The sequence below is a fragment of the Notolabrus celidotus genome, chromosome 13 (assembly GCF_009762535.1).
Source record: "Notolabrus celidotus isolate fNotCel1 chromosome 13, fNotCel1.pri, whole genome shotgun sequence".
Taxonomy (NCBI): Eukaryota; Metazoa; Chordata; class Actinopteri; order Labriformes; family Labridae; genus Notolabrus; species Notolabrus celidotus.
The window spans coordinates 15,369,984-15,388,612 of record NC_048284.1 but is presented as its reverse complement, the minus strand read 5'-3'; the positions used below and the strand labels follow the sequence as shown (position 1 = coordinate 15,388,612).

General features: G+C 41.3%; 1 protein-coding gene and 1 long non-coding RNA gene across 2 annotated transcripts; both read right to left on the bottom strand.

Moving 5' to 3' along the window:
- Nucleotides 1-1,097: 1,097 nt before the first annotated feature.
- On the bottom strand, nucleotides 1,098-3,608 carry LOC117824465. Its single transcript, XR_004633595.1, has 3 exons — nucleotides 3,486-3,608; nucleotides 2,645-2,823; nucleotides 1,098-2,465 (listed from the first exon to the last, which is right to left on the bottom strand). It is a non-coding gene; the product is annotated as an uncharacterized LOC117824465 (long non-coding RNA).
- Nucleotides 3,609-4,640: 1,032 nt separating this feature from the next.
- LOC117823593 (jun dimerization protein 2-like) lies at nucleotides 4,641-15,572 on the bottom strand. The gene is made up of 5 exons (XM_034698818.1): nucleotides 15,396-15,572; nucleotides 13,622-13,674; nucleotides 7,058-7,275; nucleotides 5,933-6,037; nucleotides 4,641-5,733 (listed from the first exon to the last, which is right to left on the bottom strand). The coding sequence occupies exons 3-5, from the start codon at nucleotides 7,250-7,252 to the stop codon at nucleotides 5,542-5,544; spliced, it is 492 nt and encodes a 163-aa protein (XP_034554709.1). The 5' UTR covers nucleotides 7,253-7,275; nucleotides 13,622-13,674; nucleotides 15,396-15,572; the 3' UTR covers nucleotides 4,641-5,541.
- Between the last annotated feature and the right edge of the window lie 3,057 nt (nucleotides 15,573-18,629).

Sequence of the window (18,629 nt, the reverse complement as noted above, 5' to 3'; positions counted from 1 at the left end):
AACGTTTCATTCAAAGCTGACCAAACAACTAGCCTGCATCTGGCCCTATTCTTCCCCTCCTCTGGGCCCTTTGATATGGACGCCAGCCCTCTTTTTCTTCCTCCTCTTGTTTTGTGTCATACCAGAAGATAATTTTGGACAGGGAGAATGAGGCAGAGGACCCTGTGGCCCCAGCAGCAGCAGCGGGCACAGCTGGCAGCGCTCAGGTAGGTGCAGCTGGTTGGTGTCAGGGGTTCAAGTATTCACACGAGGGACAGATTTGTGTCGAGTGAAGAAATACAGCGGGAGCAGGGTGAGGGTAACTGAGGTCATAGGGGGCTGCTATTAGGGTACATTCTCCGCTTTGTGGTGTCGTTTCCTCTGAGGAATATATTCTTTTCAAAAAGTTTGCATTTGGCTGTTGTAAAATTTGTTTTACAAGAATACAGCTGGAACCTTTGTTTAAAGACGTCTCCATTGTTACCACAAATCCTCGGCAGTGACAGCTCTGCAAACTGACTGCAACACAAAGAGAAAGCTCAAAGAGGAAGCTGCATATTGTCTGAAAGAATTGAGACTGCGCGGATTTGAATAATGCTGATTATGATCCGGTTCTTTCGGTTTGTGTTGCACATGTGAACATCCTAGTTTCAGAAAGTGGATATGCTACCAAACAACTTGGACAGAAGCCAGAGTAGTGTGTTGTGTAAACACCTTCTCTAGGTTTCTGTTCATTCTTGTGTCAGTATAGAATCAGAAGACTGAGACAGTAAAAAATCAAGACACAGGTGCACACAGATGGTCACAAATTGTGATACTGCCATGATCATATACAGGAGAACATGAACAACCTGGTTACCAAAGTGTCATGTTAAAAAAAAAAGGATAAGATTCAGAACGAGGCTCAAAAGTGGGATACCAAGGGTTACATCACAACAATTGAGTTACAATCACTGAGGAACACAAGGAGGGAGTTGTATTGAAAGATCAAGTGAGAGCGTAAAGAGTGAACACTTATTCCCAACAGTTATAACAATAATAACCTTTACACATGTATTTTTATTTTTTTATTTTTTTATTTAGATTTTTCAAAAGTGCAAGTACACAGCAACATAAGACAAGACATAAACAAACATAGGAAAGAAAAAATACAATATAATAGGAGACACCACAACTCTGGACATAACACTGGTGGGGGGTTAGTGAGGGGTACATGAAAATTCATAACCAATTCATGATGGGTGGGTTCAGATACGCCACAAAACATCTAGCAGTTATATCAGCAACAGGTAAATAACAATAAGAAAGATTCACCTTGCAGAGGACCATGAACACACATAGTTACAGTACAAAATTATTAACCCAGACCTCTCCTGACAATGTCCCAGAGCCCACTCAGACCTTGGTCAAAGTCTTTTAAGAGACCAGCAGCTCTCTCCATATTTAGCAGGTCAAGGTAGTCCTCCAGCCATGAGTCCATCATGAAGCATGTTGGCTTTCGCTCCTTCCAGTTTGGAAGAATCAGTCTTTTAACCATAAGGCACCCAAGGGGCCACAGGCGTGTGACAGCAGGGCTAGTTTTAGTCTGGGGCTTGTAGCCCAAAATGCAAACAGAGGGGGAGAAGGGAAGAACAGTATGCAAAATTCCTGTCATGACGGCATGCACATCTGACCACAAGGACTTAACAGCAGGACACTCCAATAGCAAATGTAGTAACGAGCCACGATGGCCACAGTTAAACCAACATAAAGCAGAGGCATTGTCAGACATGTCAATACACATGCATTTAAGATGATCTCAAGCTGGTGTGTGCCCTTTTCTCCCCTGTGTCTTTGCACCTCTGATGACACCAAAAAAGACTAAATATAACAAATCTGCCTGTTTTTGCGTCACCTCCAGAAACACTATCTCTATTTCAGGTTTGTCTCACATGTGAAGCAGATTTCAAGGTTTTAATATGGCCGTTAAATCACCCTGAGAGGAGACGCTTAATGCATATTCAGGTGAGTCAGTTCCTTTTTGCACATGTTAATGAAAATTGTTTAGAAGCTCGTAAAAAGGACTCATGATGATGATTCTTTGAACTGGCCTTTAAAGCATCACCAAAGTATTTCGCTGCAGAGTCATCAAAACTATTTCCGAGGATGAGGGAGGGGGATTATTAGATTAATAATCCAAAAATGGAAGTAGTTTGTATAAATAACATATGGCTTGTGAGGTGTAAGACTGAGTTGGTCCCCTGACAGTTTGAAGGATTTGATGTAGTAGTTGCTTAACAGCATATCAGAGATGATATTTGTTTCTTTAAGACAAAGCTGGTTGCTTGAAGGGCACTGCTCCTTTTGCACATGAACACAAACATTATGTTGTCTTACTTGAGTGTACTGGGTAAATAAGTGTGAATGGAATCCTTTAGATACCTTGTGCCCTCCTCTCCCTGGAGATCGTTGTCCTCCAGCAGAAGATTGGTGATGGTATTCTCAGTCTAAATCAGAAGAAAAAAAGATCTGCAGATAATGTAACAAAAAATCCAAGGTACAACCTTTCTTCTTCTCCTCTGTCTATGTTTCTAAACTGCATTAGTTCTGGAAATGGGAAACATTATGTGACTGAATAAATAAATAAAAATGAAAGCAATTCAATGGTTAATACTAGGCTTACTACCTTACTAGCAGAGCTGTGGCTAGAGCTTTAGCCCCGCCCGAGGTCCCACTCCATAGTGGTTCAGGTTGTGATCTTTTCACACAGGTGGAGGTAGGAGGAAACAGGAACAACCCCTGTATGCAGACAGACCTGCAGGTACTTCTCAGCATGAGACAACTTCTGTCGCTTATTGACGGCCTCTGTGAGCAAGCGGGACAAAATAAAGAAAAGGAGAAGGGGAAGAGTTTAAAGACAACGCACCCATCAACAGTTCGAGCGGACCAGCGTTTTTTGACCGGTTTGGCTCAGAAAGGAAAAAAATTATATGTCTATCAGTATTTTGAACGAAAATTAAACACTGTGTTTAATATTTGTGTTTAATCCTCTAAGCCAGGGGTTCCCAAAGTGTGGGTCGAGACCCCTTGGAGGGTAGCAGGACACAAATAAGGGGTCATGAGATGTCTTCCAGAATGTTTTTTTTTTTAAGTTATCTAAAATTAGTAAATTTTACCCATTCTCGTTAAAAAATATTGTCAAAAATAGTAGCCACACTTGAAATAAAACCTTGAAAATAGAGAATGTAATGTGTTTTCAGCTTTCCTTTTTGCCAGATGACTCCTAAGTTTAGGGTTAGTGAACAGCTGATTATCAAAAGCATCAGTAGCAGTAGGTTAATTCTTAACAGCACAGGAAACACAGCCTCATGCCCAGATAGGTAGGGTCATTTTCTGCAGACCAGGTAAATGAAGCCACATTAAATCACTTTGAGGGACAGTGGGGGTTGCGAGTCCTTGGCATCTATATTTTGGGGGTAGTGGGCTGAAAAGTTTGGGAACCCCTGCTCTGAGCAAAGGTGGCTTACCTAAGCAGGTCTTGTTGCTGTTGCTTTAGTGTAGTTTAATTTGTTGGAGTGACGATTGGAAATGAACATTTAACCGCAGAGACCAAACGTTGTTTTGTTACTCGTGGTAAACCTTTGAAAATAATAACAAAGAAATATTAAAATAAATTGAAAATGATACGATTAATTTGTCTGTACAGCAACTTACCAGACACAAGTCGTGATAGGCTTTCAAACGTAACCCAGGAACTGAGTTGGGTGGTACTTGGGTCGACTGCAGTTCATCCAACTACCCGCTAGATGGAGCTGTTGCCCACAGTCTGGATCAAACGTAGTCACTGAACACTGGACAATATCCATTGCACAGTACTGAAGTTGATGCTCCTTCATACATTTCTTTGCGTTCAATCCTATCCAGCTTGTTGATTTAGCTCTATTGTTAGTAAGGTAACAGTGTAGTGTATTGTGATAACATTAAAGAGCACTGGCAGGTGTTTTTGTCATTTTGCCCACCCCAACTAAGAAAATAATGCACGTCTCCTACTTATCATCCTAACAACAAAGAGCTCATTTAAAGCTACAGTAAGGAGTTTGCTTGCCATGTCATGAAGCAGACAGAAATTAACAGTAATGCCTCTGTATAAGATACAAAAGAAATAAAACCACTGGCAAAAAGATGGGCAATTTGGATGAGATCAGCAGAGAAATAAGAGGTATCACTCTGTTCACAGGGGTGCCAAAATCAACAATGTTGGATCAAAGTCATTATATTAACTGAATTTGATAAGTGGATATTATTATATTTGACACAAATATAGTGTTTTTCCCGTCTATCTTAAGAACTTTAGTTGAAGCATGTAAAAGGGTTCAAGAAAGTGATATAACTGAGTTAACTATGATTGAATTGCCAGTTATACTCGTCTGTGGCTACGTTTGTTCAAACCCTGCCTGTAACTTTCTGTTAAGTCTGCAGATGGGGAGTATTTCTCCTCCTGAAGGGAGCTGCAGTAAACAGGCGTGTATGACCTCTCAGATTTTTGAAAATGAAAGTTAGAAAGCATGATTGCACAACATATGTCTCTTGATAGTCCTGTTATCATGACTGGGAGGAACCAACACAACTTTCATTTCACTAAACAAAAGTTGAGTTACAGTAAAAAATGAGTCTATTCTTTGTTGTAGTTAGAAAATAAAATTTAATCTATTCAGAGTACCAGAGTCATACATAGCAGAGACAGTCCAGAACAGACATTGACATACTGCTCAGCTGACAAGATTTCCTTTTTGTTTTCACAGCTGTTTGACAGCACAACATGACAGACACAGACTGAAAAGACTGAAAAGACAAATCACATCAAGTGATTAAAAAGCATTTCATATATGTTTATGTATACAAAGCAGTATAAAACAATAATGGACAGACAACAAGTCCAAAAAACAACGGTGTAAACATTTTGTGTATATGTGCTTATGACGCCAGCGTCACCACAAATCGGATCAACCGGTATCTGCCAACATTTGAGGCAGGGAGTACAAATCAATTTTACAAAATAAAAAACCTCTACTTCTTCTGGTGTACTTAATTGAGTATTGTATACTAACATTTCTACACCTGTATATTTCGGCTAGCATACAAAAGAAGACTGCAGAGCGCTTAGCCTTTGTGGCCCTCTGCATTCAAACAATGCCACACAATCTACGCAGGGCTTTTGTAACAGAGCACCATATTGATATTAGTGTGTTTCCTCACAGTTGTTTCCATTCGTACTCTACTGTTTCCATTGGTCCCTTTTGTGTAGAGATGGTTGAAGTAACAGCTAGGCACAGCGGGTGTCAACAAGACTTAATGCAAAGATGAAACTGGGTGTTTCTAGTCTTCCAATGGACAGAGCCAGCTCATGTAGCAGTACTGAAGAAGCCCTTAAACCTTCAGTGTTTGGGCAGTCTCCAAAAGTCCTCAGCTTGGAGCTCAAGTGCTTGTTCAGAAATGTATTGCCAGTTATGGTTTCATAAAAATGGCTGCCACAGTGGTGCTAGTTTGGGAATATGGGATTTCACGTCCTTGGTTTCCCCGCTTTCACTTTTTGTCAGAGGACAGCTGCTCCAGCAAGGGGTTGACCTCGCTCTCTGGGGTTTTGACGCTGTCGGTCCTGACGATGCACGTAGGCCGGTGGAGGTTGAGCATCACCATCAGCTGCTGCCTCTCAACACGGAGCTCCTCAATCTGGGCCTTCAGATCTGAGTTGACCATCTCCAAACGCTCTGATTCCTGGAGACAGATGTTGAAGTATTACACTTTTATTTTTATTTTAAGCTATACATTTTTACTCTGACTGTTTAAACCAGACTTGAATTAGCCTGATCATGTTAGCTGAGCCCAGGCTGGATGCTTAAAACAAAACTCAGGTGCTTGGGTTAACTGAAGTCAGCCACAGAGCTACTCTGCTCCTGCTGTGTCATGAACTCACCCTTTGAAGGAAGTCGGTCCGTTCCTTCTTTTTGTTTCGGCATCGTGCTGCTGCTACCTTGTTTTTCTCTCGTCTCCGTTTCCTCCTTTCCTCGTCTTCATCCATCTGCAAACAGAAAGTTTTTTCAACATGAGAAACAGAGAGAAAAACTTGCGTATGGACACCTACAACCAATAGTATTGTTCATCTAGATCAGTGGTTCCCAAAGTGTGGGTCGGGACGCCCTGGGGGGGTCAAGAGACACTAATTTAGGGTCACAAGATGTCTTCCAGAATTATTTTTCTTTTTTTAAATGATCTAAAGTTGCCTATTTTACCCATTATTCTGAAAAATATTGATAAAAATAGTTAAATTTCAAATAATATCTTGCAAAATGAATTATGTTTCATTAGTTTTCTGTCTTTCTTTGTTGCCTTATGACTCCTAAGGTTTGGGTAAGTTAACAATGATTTAATAGAAGCATCAGTAGCAGCAAGTTAATTCACAGCACCACAGGAAATACAGTCAGGTGTGCATGTAGGTGCTTAATTTTCTGCAGACCAGCTAAATGAAGTATGAAACAACATTTAATCACTTCGAGGGGGGTCACGAGTCTTTGGTTCCTATATTTTGGGGTCGCGGGTTGAAAAGTTTGGGAACCAATGATTTAGATGAAAAGAAAGTGCTATGCAATCTGTTATTCCTGTTGTGAGCACATGAGGGGACAAAAAGTCCAGGTACAGTATTAGTAAGCTAATAGACTTGCATGTCCATCTACTTATGAACATGGAAATCGTGTGATTCTAAATGTAATGGATGAAATGGTAACTATCAAACCATAATCTAAGAAAACCACTGATGATAATATTTTATAAATAAAAACTAGCAGAAGCAGAATAAACTTGTCTTTCTTATATTTTTCAACACCACAGATAATGAATACACATCCAAAAAGTTAGCCTGTAACATTTAATGAAATGTTTTAGTCCTTAAGAGTCAAATGACAACTGTCTGATGAGATAAAACCTGCCCTGACAGACAGCCTAAAACATCTTCAATCTGATACCCTCTGACTGAATGCTCATCTTTCACACACCCTCTGAGTGAACCATTTCCTCTTTAGTCTTCTCCCTTCTTCCTCCTCACCTCCGTCTTGATGGCCAGCGGCCTCTTCCCCAGCCTCCCCAGGAAGTGCAGCGGGGACAGCATGGCGCCCAGCTGGCGGAAGTCAGCCAGTTTGAGTTGATCGGTGAGCGTGGTGGCCGAGATGCCCGCCAGTGGGCCCAGGCTGGGCAGGGAGCCGGCCGCCAGCGAAGGGTCAGGGATCTGTCCCGGCATCATGTCCGACCCGGCAGCCACCGCCCCTACAGGGAGACAGAAGGAAGGAAGACAGGCCTGTTAGCCAAAAATAAGATGGCTCACGATGCTGAAGATGTTGAGTAATACATGAATGGATTGGGTTTTTCTCTGTAGTCTGTTTGAGTACACGATTGCCCTTTCCTACAACTTCTAAAATCATACAGTATCTTTTATCTTTATTACCATTTAATAATACAACATTCTTTCCTCAAGGCGATACATTTTCTGTCTTCCGTCTTGTCATCAAACATCTTTCTGTTTTGAAGAATGCGTTCAGGCGTTGACAGCTTTCACAGCTGTGTTATCTTTTTAGTCAGCAGCTGGTGAAAAAACAAACTTTACACTGTCAGCAGCTACACACTCATCTCTAGAGTTTCACATGCATGGGGAAGCCATGAAACTCCTCAGTAGGATTACATAAACAGACTGCTTTCTGCTTCACTTATGCTTCTGATCAGTTACAGGGTGTTTTTCATCTTAAACGTCCCTTTGCTTCTTTGTAAAAGAGGATTCAGAGGATATCAAAAGCAGTCATGTCAACACTTGTGCATTCCGTCGCCACCCTCTTTCAACAATTTGGAATCATTCAGAGGGGTTTACCGCAGCACTTTTTAATGTAATCAGGGAGGAATGAGACAGAGAGGAGAAAAAGGATAACTTTTGCAGGCCAAAAGGAAGTGGCTGCAGTATTAAGATGTCTCTCTAATTACCGTAAGACCAAGAGCTGGAAAACTTCTGATGTCCAAATAAGAAACAAATGTTACAGATGGGGACAGTGAAACTGGAGCTGACTGTACCCTGCCCATCCCTGCTGAGAGGGACTTTTAGAGAAGAGGGTTCCTCTTTCTGTTCAGTGTTTATGATTCAAATTAATATGATTAAACAAAACTAAAAATCTGCTGCTACTTTCACATTTTCTGCTACTGTTGTCTCGAAAAAAAAAAAAACAGAATCGCAGGCTGGATCAAATGAGTTTTGAGAATATTCCTGCATGACTGATGCATCTGAACAACTGAAACCACTCAAACTTTGGCATAATGACAACATATCAGCCTGCATTACTTAACCCCAAAGCTATGAAGAATTTTTAAAAGACTGATCATATCAGTGTGGCTTCTACCCTAACAGTTTAATCCACATTTGCCTCTCAAACCTCTGCAGGTTGGGCACAAAAGCCCCTCTCATATGGATCTAACAAAGACGCGTATTGTGAGATGCTGCGGAAACAGCTGACGCTGCTGGTGGGTGACAAGCTGACAGGCCGTCTGCATTGTAAGTTAAACCAAGTTTTTCTTTCTTTTGCTAAAAGGGCTGAAAGGCACGCTCTATTACAAAAGCCATAAAGAAGGTAATGAAAAAAACAAGGTTATGTAACCCTATTCTAATGCACTCCACCCTGCTCATGGGCTGGTCTCTGACTGTTTTTACAGTTGGATTGGAGTTTACTGTCGAGCACAGTGGAAACCAAATCAGCTCACTTTTAAAAAGAGGAAATCAATTCTCAAGTGCAGTGAGACTGGGATTCATTTGTCATATGATATTTAGAATCCAGTTTTGTGTGCCTTTTCAGTTTATTTTAAAACTCAACATGAAAAGCAGCAACTTTGGTGCAACACAGTTGAACATTACATTTCTCTTCCTTTCACTTTTGGGGAATGAGATTCAGTCTCTTCAAGGACAAGTTTTTGTATGTAGCCCAACAGCCATCTCCCCTTCTCTCTCTCATCCACTCACACCCTCTGTATGTATACTCCCATTTACACTGCACTTGGCCAGCAGCCTGTTGTTTTTACTGGAGAGGAAAAGAACAAGACAGCCCTGGTAAAAATCTCTCTCGAACAAAATTCCCTCTCTCCACAGAAGTCCCAGGAGAGACAGAAATATGGAAGGTGCCAAAGCCTTCTCTCAAGGCAAACGCATATGGCAGGCTGCTGATCCAGGTGTGTATGGCAGAGAGAGCGCTTTGAAAATAGCCAGATAGTAGTCCGAGTTACTCAACTGAAGTGACCGAAACACTGGGCTTACTGTAAAGACGTTAATGCAGCTGTAATCTCTGTAAACTTATTAAACCAATCAAGAAATTAGAGATTAGTTTTCCCTGCACAGAAAAGCTTGTGTGATATGAGGTTCTTAAATAATTTTCATCCATTGCTCATTGCAAGTCAATAACTTTGCAAGAATTCAAAAGATGCAATCCAAACTACACCCTGTGCCGAGAGATCGGCCACAGGAACTGAAGCGCCCATTAGGAATGACTGAGTAAATCACGTTCAGAGCCAAAATGGAGTCCAGTTTCAACTTGGCCAGACACTCAGGACCGGTGTACAGACTCAGATTAAGCTCCCTTCTGGACAAACATGATTTCTAATGGAAATAGACACTAAAAAAATAAGTCAATCCTGGAATAATCGTATTTCGTGTCTATTAGTCTGGCCCCTATAAAGCTCACTGTAATGTAACCCTGCTCAGACAGACGTATAGCAAGGAAAGCCCCCATTCCTTACTGTGGCTTGTTGAGACACGCTGTTCAGGCTACACCTCGCCACACACGCTCACACACATAATACACTTTGGGTACGTAAACATACATAAACCTCACATTTGTCTGCATGACATCAGATCACACAAATCAAAACAGCAGCGGTAGTTCTGCCTGCAGCCTTCAGAACAAAACTATGTCTGAAGGGAAATGCCTATCAATTACAACACATGAAAGGGAAACACAGACGATTTATAGTGCTGGTGTAAACTGAAACACATCTTGACGTGGCTCTCTTTTGATTTAAGTATCACTTTCAAGTTACTTTTAATCTGTTCTGTTGCTTTTAACCTGCCACACAAGTGTCTTAAAATCCCCCTTGCAAATTCAACCCTCTCTAAGCCTCCAGACATGAAACTGTAAAGAAAACTCCTCTGTACAGCACAGGGAAAGTTTGCTGATGCATCGTGCTCACACTGCATAATTATACTGAAAAGTATGAGTCAAAGTGATTTTTGCATTTTTCAAAAGAGGGGTATTTTTCTCTCTTTTTTTTCTCCTTGTCAGTGGCTGACTGCAGTCGAGGATTAGTGGTCAGCGTTTGATGATGCAACGCCGCCACTGTGCTTTTGCAATGAAGCAGAAAAGCCAGTGCCACAGCCTTTTTAGACCCACGCTAGTCCCAGACAAAGACACCTACACAGCCTGCCTCTCAAGGCTAAACTGAGAGGAGACAAGCTGCAGCCAAGGGCGGGGAGCGGAAATGTCATGTATTAGTTATGAAATATACCCGATGCATACCCGATGCAGGTCTCTGGCTCCTGCCCAAAACTAATCTTACTGCATGAGAGCAGATAGCTGGAGGTGTGTGTGCATGTGAGAGGTCCTATATGCAGAGGCAGACACTGTGTCCTGTATATATAGTTACAATCCGCTGGTTTCTATGCTCACACACTCTTTCTGTCTTTAGCTCGACCAAATGTGTCCATTTCCTGAGTCATTCCTGAGCGCAATTAGCAGAGCAGAGGAATTCAGACCCTTACCAATAGCCAGCAGCACGACTGGAGGCCCTATTATCCTCGTCCACTATAGAGACCCTGCAGGAGAGGGATGAGGGGGGTCACAGGGGGCTTTCAAATGCAACTCATTACCTTTATATACTGCTTCAAAAGAAGCCCATTAACTGCTAACCTCTACCAGCCTGGTCATTCTGAAAGCAGGAGTCAGAAGTAGTCACTTTCTAATTTATCTTTGCCTGAGACACAAAGTTGCATTATTGCTCTGCCAGACTGTTTAAACTTTGAATCGCTGGATCATGGTGTGCAAACTTTCCAGGACCACTTTTTGTCAGCACATTTTATTAACATCTAATTCTGGACTAATATGGCGCTGCACAGCCCACACACCAGTGTCTTGCAAAACTCCTGCAAGCAGCTCCTACCGCTCAAACACTACACAAGCTCTGAAAATGAACAATGAGTAAAAAAAAAAAAGGATCAGGCCAAGGCACGCTCTCTCAATCTGCGGCCAAGGTCTGAGCGATCATCATTACCGTCTGCCCTCCGTCAGGCTTGTGTGTTGAGTTACAACCTTTCGCAATCCTCAGAGGGAACCAGGGAATTTGGCAGAGACTTTCCTCGAGGACAGCACAGTCCAAATACACAGAATCCTCATTTATCTAGCCTTTCATTATGTTTTCATTGGAGGGACAAGATACACAGGGACGACGAGGGGAGAGCCCCCCATAATAATGCTTGTTGCTCTGATCTTGCTGAGGTCATACCTGGTCATGACACTAAATTATAACAGCAGGAAACAGGATTGCTTTCAAACAGTCTGAATGACTTTTCTATATGATTCAAAGCAGTGACTAACCATCATTGTAAAGATGAGACAGGCTGTGATGGTGCGTGCAAAGGTTATCTTTTGTTCACGCTGACATTACACAAGCAACAGGAAGTTTATCTATCGCCTTTTATTGTAAGAATAAAAGTTTTTTCAGGCAAACGGAAACATAAAACACCTGCAGATATGCACAAAGCCAGAGCACTGTGGCTACCTTCATTCAAACATTACTGTGTGATCATTGGCTAGATTCCTGCTACGACTGCTACATGCCATTTAAACAGTCACACATCTATACTCTGCACCTGGGTGGTCCTGCTTGACTTATTTCACTGTTACCACTTTTCTCCACATTGTAAGTCAGGATTAGACTTTGCATGGCAGCAAGCTTTGGCTTGGCTCAGACGTGGATTAAAGGAATCAAAATACAAAATACAGACAAAAGCCATTTCAGACGTATGGAGTACACGTCTATGACAAATCCGAGGCGAGTTACATGCAATCCCTGAATATAAGATATTGGCCAACCCAGTCCAGAAAATCTGATTTAAGGCTGCCTGTTGAGGCAATCTCTGTTGTTGTGTAATGTGTGGTTGTCACTGTAATGCTCACACTTTGTCCTCACATATTTCCTCATCTGCTCAACATCAAGCAGACGCTTGCACTGATTAAACAAGCGCCAGTGTCTGCACCAGACTTTACATTCGATGCTTTTGTTCCCTGGAGCGATGTGAGATAAGGGTCAATGTTTAAGTCAACATTTAGTAACAAGACTGGTTTCTGTGCAAATACAAAAAACTGTCTTACAGCCCAAAAGAAATTCAGGAAATCTGGAAATCATAACTGTGTAACCAGGCCTTTTAATGGAGCTTTTACTGGGCTACATGCTTTAATGATTCTTCTCTCAGTTACACCTTTGGACATTGGGGTGTTTGCTCCCACATGCAGCCTGTCCTGACACTGTTTTTACAGACCATGTGGAAAGGCTTAAGGGGACTACAATGTGAGACTGATAATGTGATACATGCAGCAGTGAATAGCTGCTCCCTCTGCATTTGTATTAGTATCACTGAGCCTGGCTGTTGCATAGTTGGCTGGCTCGCCTGCAATGCGTCTGCTGTCTATTCAGTGTGTTGGGGTGCAGTTTGGCAATTCCAGCTCTCCAGAGACGCACTGGAAGGCATTTCTACTTAAAATAAACCCTGTGCGCCCACGTCCAGCCTCTCAGCCCTGTCGGCCCTGCACTGCTTGTCGGCTCGCCAGCCCTTCCCCATTAATCCACTGCAGCGTTCCATTTATGCAGGAACCATCCTACCGATGTGCCCTGGCAGGCGCTGGGGCATTTAAGCCCTCTGTAACACATGCTGAATCACTTAGACACACGCAAACACAGATAAAGACACAAAAGAAACATATATATATAAAGAACACAAATAGTTTCCCCTGCATGGCGTGACGCTGTACGAGCAAGCACTGCAGCAGCTGAGGAGCATGCACTCGGAAAACATTGAACCCATGAACTTGCAAGTTACAAACACACTCATGCACATGATCCGACCCTGTCTTTCATATTCCCAATTCTTCTACTGGACTTTAACTTTCAGGCCAACGGGGGCAGATAACTGAAGATCAGGTTGATATTTACAAACTCATCACAACTCAGCCACAAAGTCAGCATGTGATTGCTGTAGTGATAGAGGGAGAACTTGACACTGAATCTGCTTAAAAGGTAGAACACACATTCAGACAGTTTCCCTCATGCAATGAAAGAAAGATACCCTTAAACATACAGAGAATGTGCACCACTGGATGGGCCAAAACAAAGACTACAGATTCAGCTAATGTGAGCACACATTCCTGGCTGTACTTACAAGCTGCCAAAAATACTTCACACTTCATTTACATCACTTATATTTCAAAGTAAACTACTGATGCCAAGTCAAGTTTTTCCAGTGCAACTAAAGGTGATACTCTTAGAGTATCATGATTATTTCAACCTAAAACTCTTTCATATGCGCAATACTTACTCAGAGGAAACCTGCCAGTTGTCTTCTTTCAATGATGCAACTGTGTTCGGACGCTGTGGAAATAAAACAAGATGTGTATTACTGTCCATAGTTCCACAGTCAAATGCAGCGTTATTATGAGAACTGATATTACTGACCATGAGGAAATTTCCAAAAATAACGTTAAGTGCCAAACATTTTCTATTTCCCTCTTTTGTTGTTATATTTTCTTTTAAATTAATTTTATATCCAGTCAAAACAAAATCACCTTGTGCTATGGAGTAGTGTGATAATTAAGGTATAGTACAATAATTATAACTGAGATACATAAATAGGGCCCAGGATTGTTTATTTTATTTATTTATTTAACCAGATGAGACCATTGAGATCAAGACCTCTTTTACAAGGGCGACCTGGCCAAGAGGTCAGCAGCACACGTCAAAATAAATAGCACAACTCAACAGCATGGAGCATATATACAGACAGTATGTAGAAACAATGGATCATTTAAAAGTGCAACTAATTTGCAAATAAAGTGCAATTTGTGATCACAAAAACAGCAATTAAAAACACAGGCACTGTTCTGGGGTCTGTCTTTAATTTAAGTTGAGATAAGATCTGACAATTGTTATTTATATCCCTCATTATGAATGGTGAATTCATGTCAACAGAGAAACACTGTTACCTTAAAGTCATTTTTGCAAATCTGGACGTCTCACTCTTGCAGCTACATGTAAAGTGTCTGACTTAAAAATAACAGCAGTGGAAGTAGTGAACTAAAAGACAAGCATGCCGATTATATCAACTGTGGTGGCCCAACTCAGTTACTGACTCATGCAGGGTTGGAATGCATGTGCACATGCACAGTGAATGAAAGTGATGCATCTACCATTTATGTCTCTCCTAATCATACCTTAACTAATACATGTACAAAAGACATTTTTAAAATTACAGGATGTCACAAGTCAGTTCACAGGACACTAGACAAAATGTAACTTAAATCAACTTAGATCAATTTGACATGTAGAATGGACACTTTGGAGTTGTTACAAAAAACAGGTCCACATACAACAAAAATAACAGGAGTGGAAGTAGTGAACTAAAAGACAAGCAAGCCGATTATAACTTCACAACTGTTCCAACTAATGCATGACCGCTCTGCAGTGATTGAGGTAAATTTAACTTGTTTCTTTAATGTGAAAGTAAAAAATCTCTGCAGGCTGGGTGCAGTTTGGTGCACCAAGCTCTCTCTCTCTGCTAACAGCTACAGCGTGTGGCGGGGATAGTGTTACATAACTGCATTCACCGAGCTAACCAGCACTTCTCCTGTTCAGCAACACTGACATTAAAACTCCTGCGATGAAAATACCACCAGTCCAGCACAGGCTGCCGTGTAATCTACCAAATGTTGTCTGTAAATAAGGAGCTGTGAGGCGACAGTTGCTACAACAGATGTAACAACAAAGTAACGTAACGTGCGTAACGGTGGTGGTGGTGGTGGCAGAAGCAGGCAAGTGATGCTAATTGACTTCTACAGTAAGAGCAAAGTAAAACTTTACAACTTTTTCACCTCTGACTTTTCAAAGTAACACATTTAGACCCATTCTCATGTTTGATTGTTTTTGTCACACACGCATCGCGCGTAAATCCACATTTACGTGCGCAATGGAGAAGGTGAGAAAAGCGCAAAAACATGCAAATACGTCAAAGTTAGGTGCAGATATGTATCAAGGAGAAACGGAAGACAACAATAACATCACAGCGTTATAGCTTGATGGCTCACATGCAGACTTACCTATTATGCGTCCAAAAAATCCGCAGTAGTAACAGTAACGTGTCGATGATGGGGGAGTTGTGAATCGGATGTAGGTTTTGGGACTAGCTGAGGTCGTTGCATCAGCCCGTTTAAGTACTGCTCTTGTCTGTGAAAGCTCAGGAATGCGGAAGTGCTCGTCGTACGTAAGCATGGATGAAAATAATGTAAGAGGAGGGCTGCACACACAAAGGTTTGTTTGCTCCACCCCTAGCAACCAATAAACACACACAGTGGAGGAGAGGAAAGTTTCAGCTGAGGGGAACAGATAGAGAGACAGTCACCACACGCCTGCAGCCATAAAAAAACTCAATAATTATAGTTAAGGCTATAAACACTTACACTTGTATGTAGCTGGATGCGTTTTATTGTTTAATTCAATTTGGGAGAGAGAAATTGAGCCCATATAAATGATTACTTACTTTCTATTGAGCAGATTTTTAATGGGATAAGAGCCAAGTGCATGAAATTTGATAGGCTACATTTTTAAGCTCTTATGGCACAGTTCCCTACTTTTTCACTATTTAACCCTTCAAACAAATCGATCCCTTTGACCCCTTTTCATGAAAAACAGTCTGGGTGACAGTTTCACTCAAAAAGTTTGAATAGATCAGGTATTACACGAGCAAGACACAGATTTCAGTGCAACTTCCCTTTCATAAACAGCTCCCAGGTATCATCATTAGACCCCTCAGATTTATCTTGTGATTCAGTGGCGAGTCCCTATACTCGCATGTTGGGACTTTTTGTTGTAGAACAGGGGTTCCCAAACTTTCAGCCCATGACCCCCAAAATATAGGTGCCAAAGACTTGCGACCCACACTGTCCCTCAAAGTGATTAAACGTTGCTTCATATTTCATTTAGCTGGTCTGCAGAAAATGAATGAACTTGCTGCTACTGAGGCTTTTCTTTAGTAACTGTTAACTAACCATAACCTCGGGAGTTATCTGGAAGATATTTTCACAATAAGGGTTTAAATGTGACATTTGAGACAATTAATAGATATATTAAAAATTCTGGATGACATCTCACGACCCCCCCAATAGTGTCTCGTAACCCGCCAGAGGGTCCCAACCCACACTTTGGGAACCCCTGGTGTAGAAGAAATTTTCAACTGGGGTGGCCCAACTCAGTTACTGACTCATGCAGGGTTGGAATGAATGTGCACATGCACAGTGAATGAAAATCATGAATCTAAAATTTCTGTCTCCCCTAATCATACCTTAACTAATACATGAAGTATTCCAAAATATGTACAGAAGACAACTTTTAAAATTACAGTATGTCACAAGTCAGTTCACAGGACACTAGACAAAATGTTACTTATATCAACTTAGATCAATTTTACATATAAAATGGACACTTTTGAGTCATTACAAAAAACAGATCCACATACAATAACCTCAAAGAATGAAAGGGGAGCTCAAAGCCCCTGGGAACAGGATTCAAATGAGGAAACAGATAGTGTTTAATGGTTTCATGACTGGTTTCTTTTTAACCAATGTTTCTTTAAGGGTGAAGTAGTTCTCATACTGATACCAGTTCCCTGATATGAGCTGGTAATTTGTTCCTGTGTGCCTCTAACAGACACTACCATCTGACTGAACTGGTTTTACGCCTCGGTACATCACAGTCTTCTCTTATATGTGCTCTGGTATTTATCATATTGTGGGGGGGTTTGTGATGCATTTGTTCAATGGTGGGTTGGAAGTCCATTAAAAACAAACAAAAAATTACACAAAATTATATTCATTGGAAACTATTCTGTACAACATTGCCAATTAAGGCAGTTAGACAGCGTGCAGCGAGACCAATATTTTGTGAAGTATTTGCACCCAAGGATGGCCCCCACAGAATGTGCAAAGCTTTTTAAAGTTATATTTTGGGGGGTTTTACACCTTTATTTATAGAGGAGAGGACAGTGGTTAGTGTAGAAACTGGGGGAATGACATGCGGGAAAGAGGCTGCAGGCTGGGTTCAAACCTGGGCCAACCACTTCATGGGCGCATAACTTAACCATTAGGCTAAGTCCACGCCCATGTGCAAAGCTTTTTAATACGTTTCTGCTGTAGTTAATCATAATTAAGCTTTTAAAGAGAAAATATATATACTGTTAACTACACAAAACTTGTCGAGTGCTGGCTTGAGTTTAAAAGACTTCTCAATTTAAGATAACTATTGAACAGTGGAGGGGATGGCATGAGTCTCTATGTATTGGTCCCGGGCAGGGGGTCCATCTGTACCATACAGCTTACAACGCTACCGAAAGCTATGAGATAGCATTGGTAGCTGGTAGGGTGTCAATAACATATGGTACTAGAAAGAGCTACACATCTGCATAGAAACTTGATTAACCACAGTTAAAGTCTTCATGCAAGAACAGTTTTTTCTCTCTTGCAGCAAAAAACAGACTGTCTTATTCACTGGTGTGACTTCTATTCCAGATTTGATGGTATAATTCTACACTTCAGACTACCAACAAAACAAAAGTGCCACATTTAAATCTAAAGATTGCAACATAGCCCAAAAATTTGACTTTAATTTAAGTCTTGCCTCTGACAGATAAAGTAGCCAATCATAGTTTAAGATTCTGGTGTAGCACCAGGGGTGGCCAATCAGATTTCAAGGGGGTCCAGGCCAAGGTTATTATAGTTTTGCATTTTTCATTAGTTTTTATTTTTATTTCGTTTTGACTTTTTGTTTTCAATTTCAGTTTAGTTTTAATTAGTTTTTGAAGCGGGTTTGCTAGTTTAGTTTAGTTTCTATTTTTTGAAAATGCTTAGTTTTAGTTTAGTTTTTATTAGTTTCAGTATTAGTTTTAGTCTTTTTTGCCTGTGTGCCTGGCCGGGGGTTAGCTTCTGTTTCAGGGTAAGGGGCCTGGCCGCTCTCTCTTGCCTTGACAAGGTATGCTAGGTTAGCCGTCTTGTGTGAGCTTTTCAAATGGACTTTAAGATTAGTGGGATTTTCCCCCTTGAGAAATGGTCCACATATTTTATCACCTTCCATTGCAAGGCACTTACTCCTATCAGAGACAGTCATGCTTGTGCGAATGAGCCAACTGAAGTGAAACTGGCAGAAAACAAACAAAAAATTCATATCCTAAAAAATAGGGAATACTGGTAGATACTCTGAAGGATAGTACTCTCCCTGGGGTGTCGGTCAGAACACACTGGACAGGAGACAGGAGGGAGCTTTAACCGTTTAGTGAATATTCT

Coding starts and splice junctions, on each gene's coding strand:
- LOC117823593 (XM_034698818.1), bottom strand. CDS start 7,252: ATGATGCCGGGACAGATCCCTGACCCTTCGCTGGCGGCCGGCTCCCTG. Junction 6,038..7,057: donor CGCTGGCCATCAAGACGGAG/GTGAGGAGGAAG, acceptor TTCTGTTTGCAG/ATGGATGAAGACGAGGAAAG. Junction 5,734..5,932: donor GGACCGACTTCCTTCAAAGG/GTGAGTTCATGA, acceptor ATCTGTCTCCAG/GAATCAGAGCGTTTGGAGAT.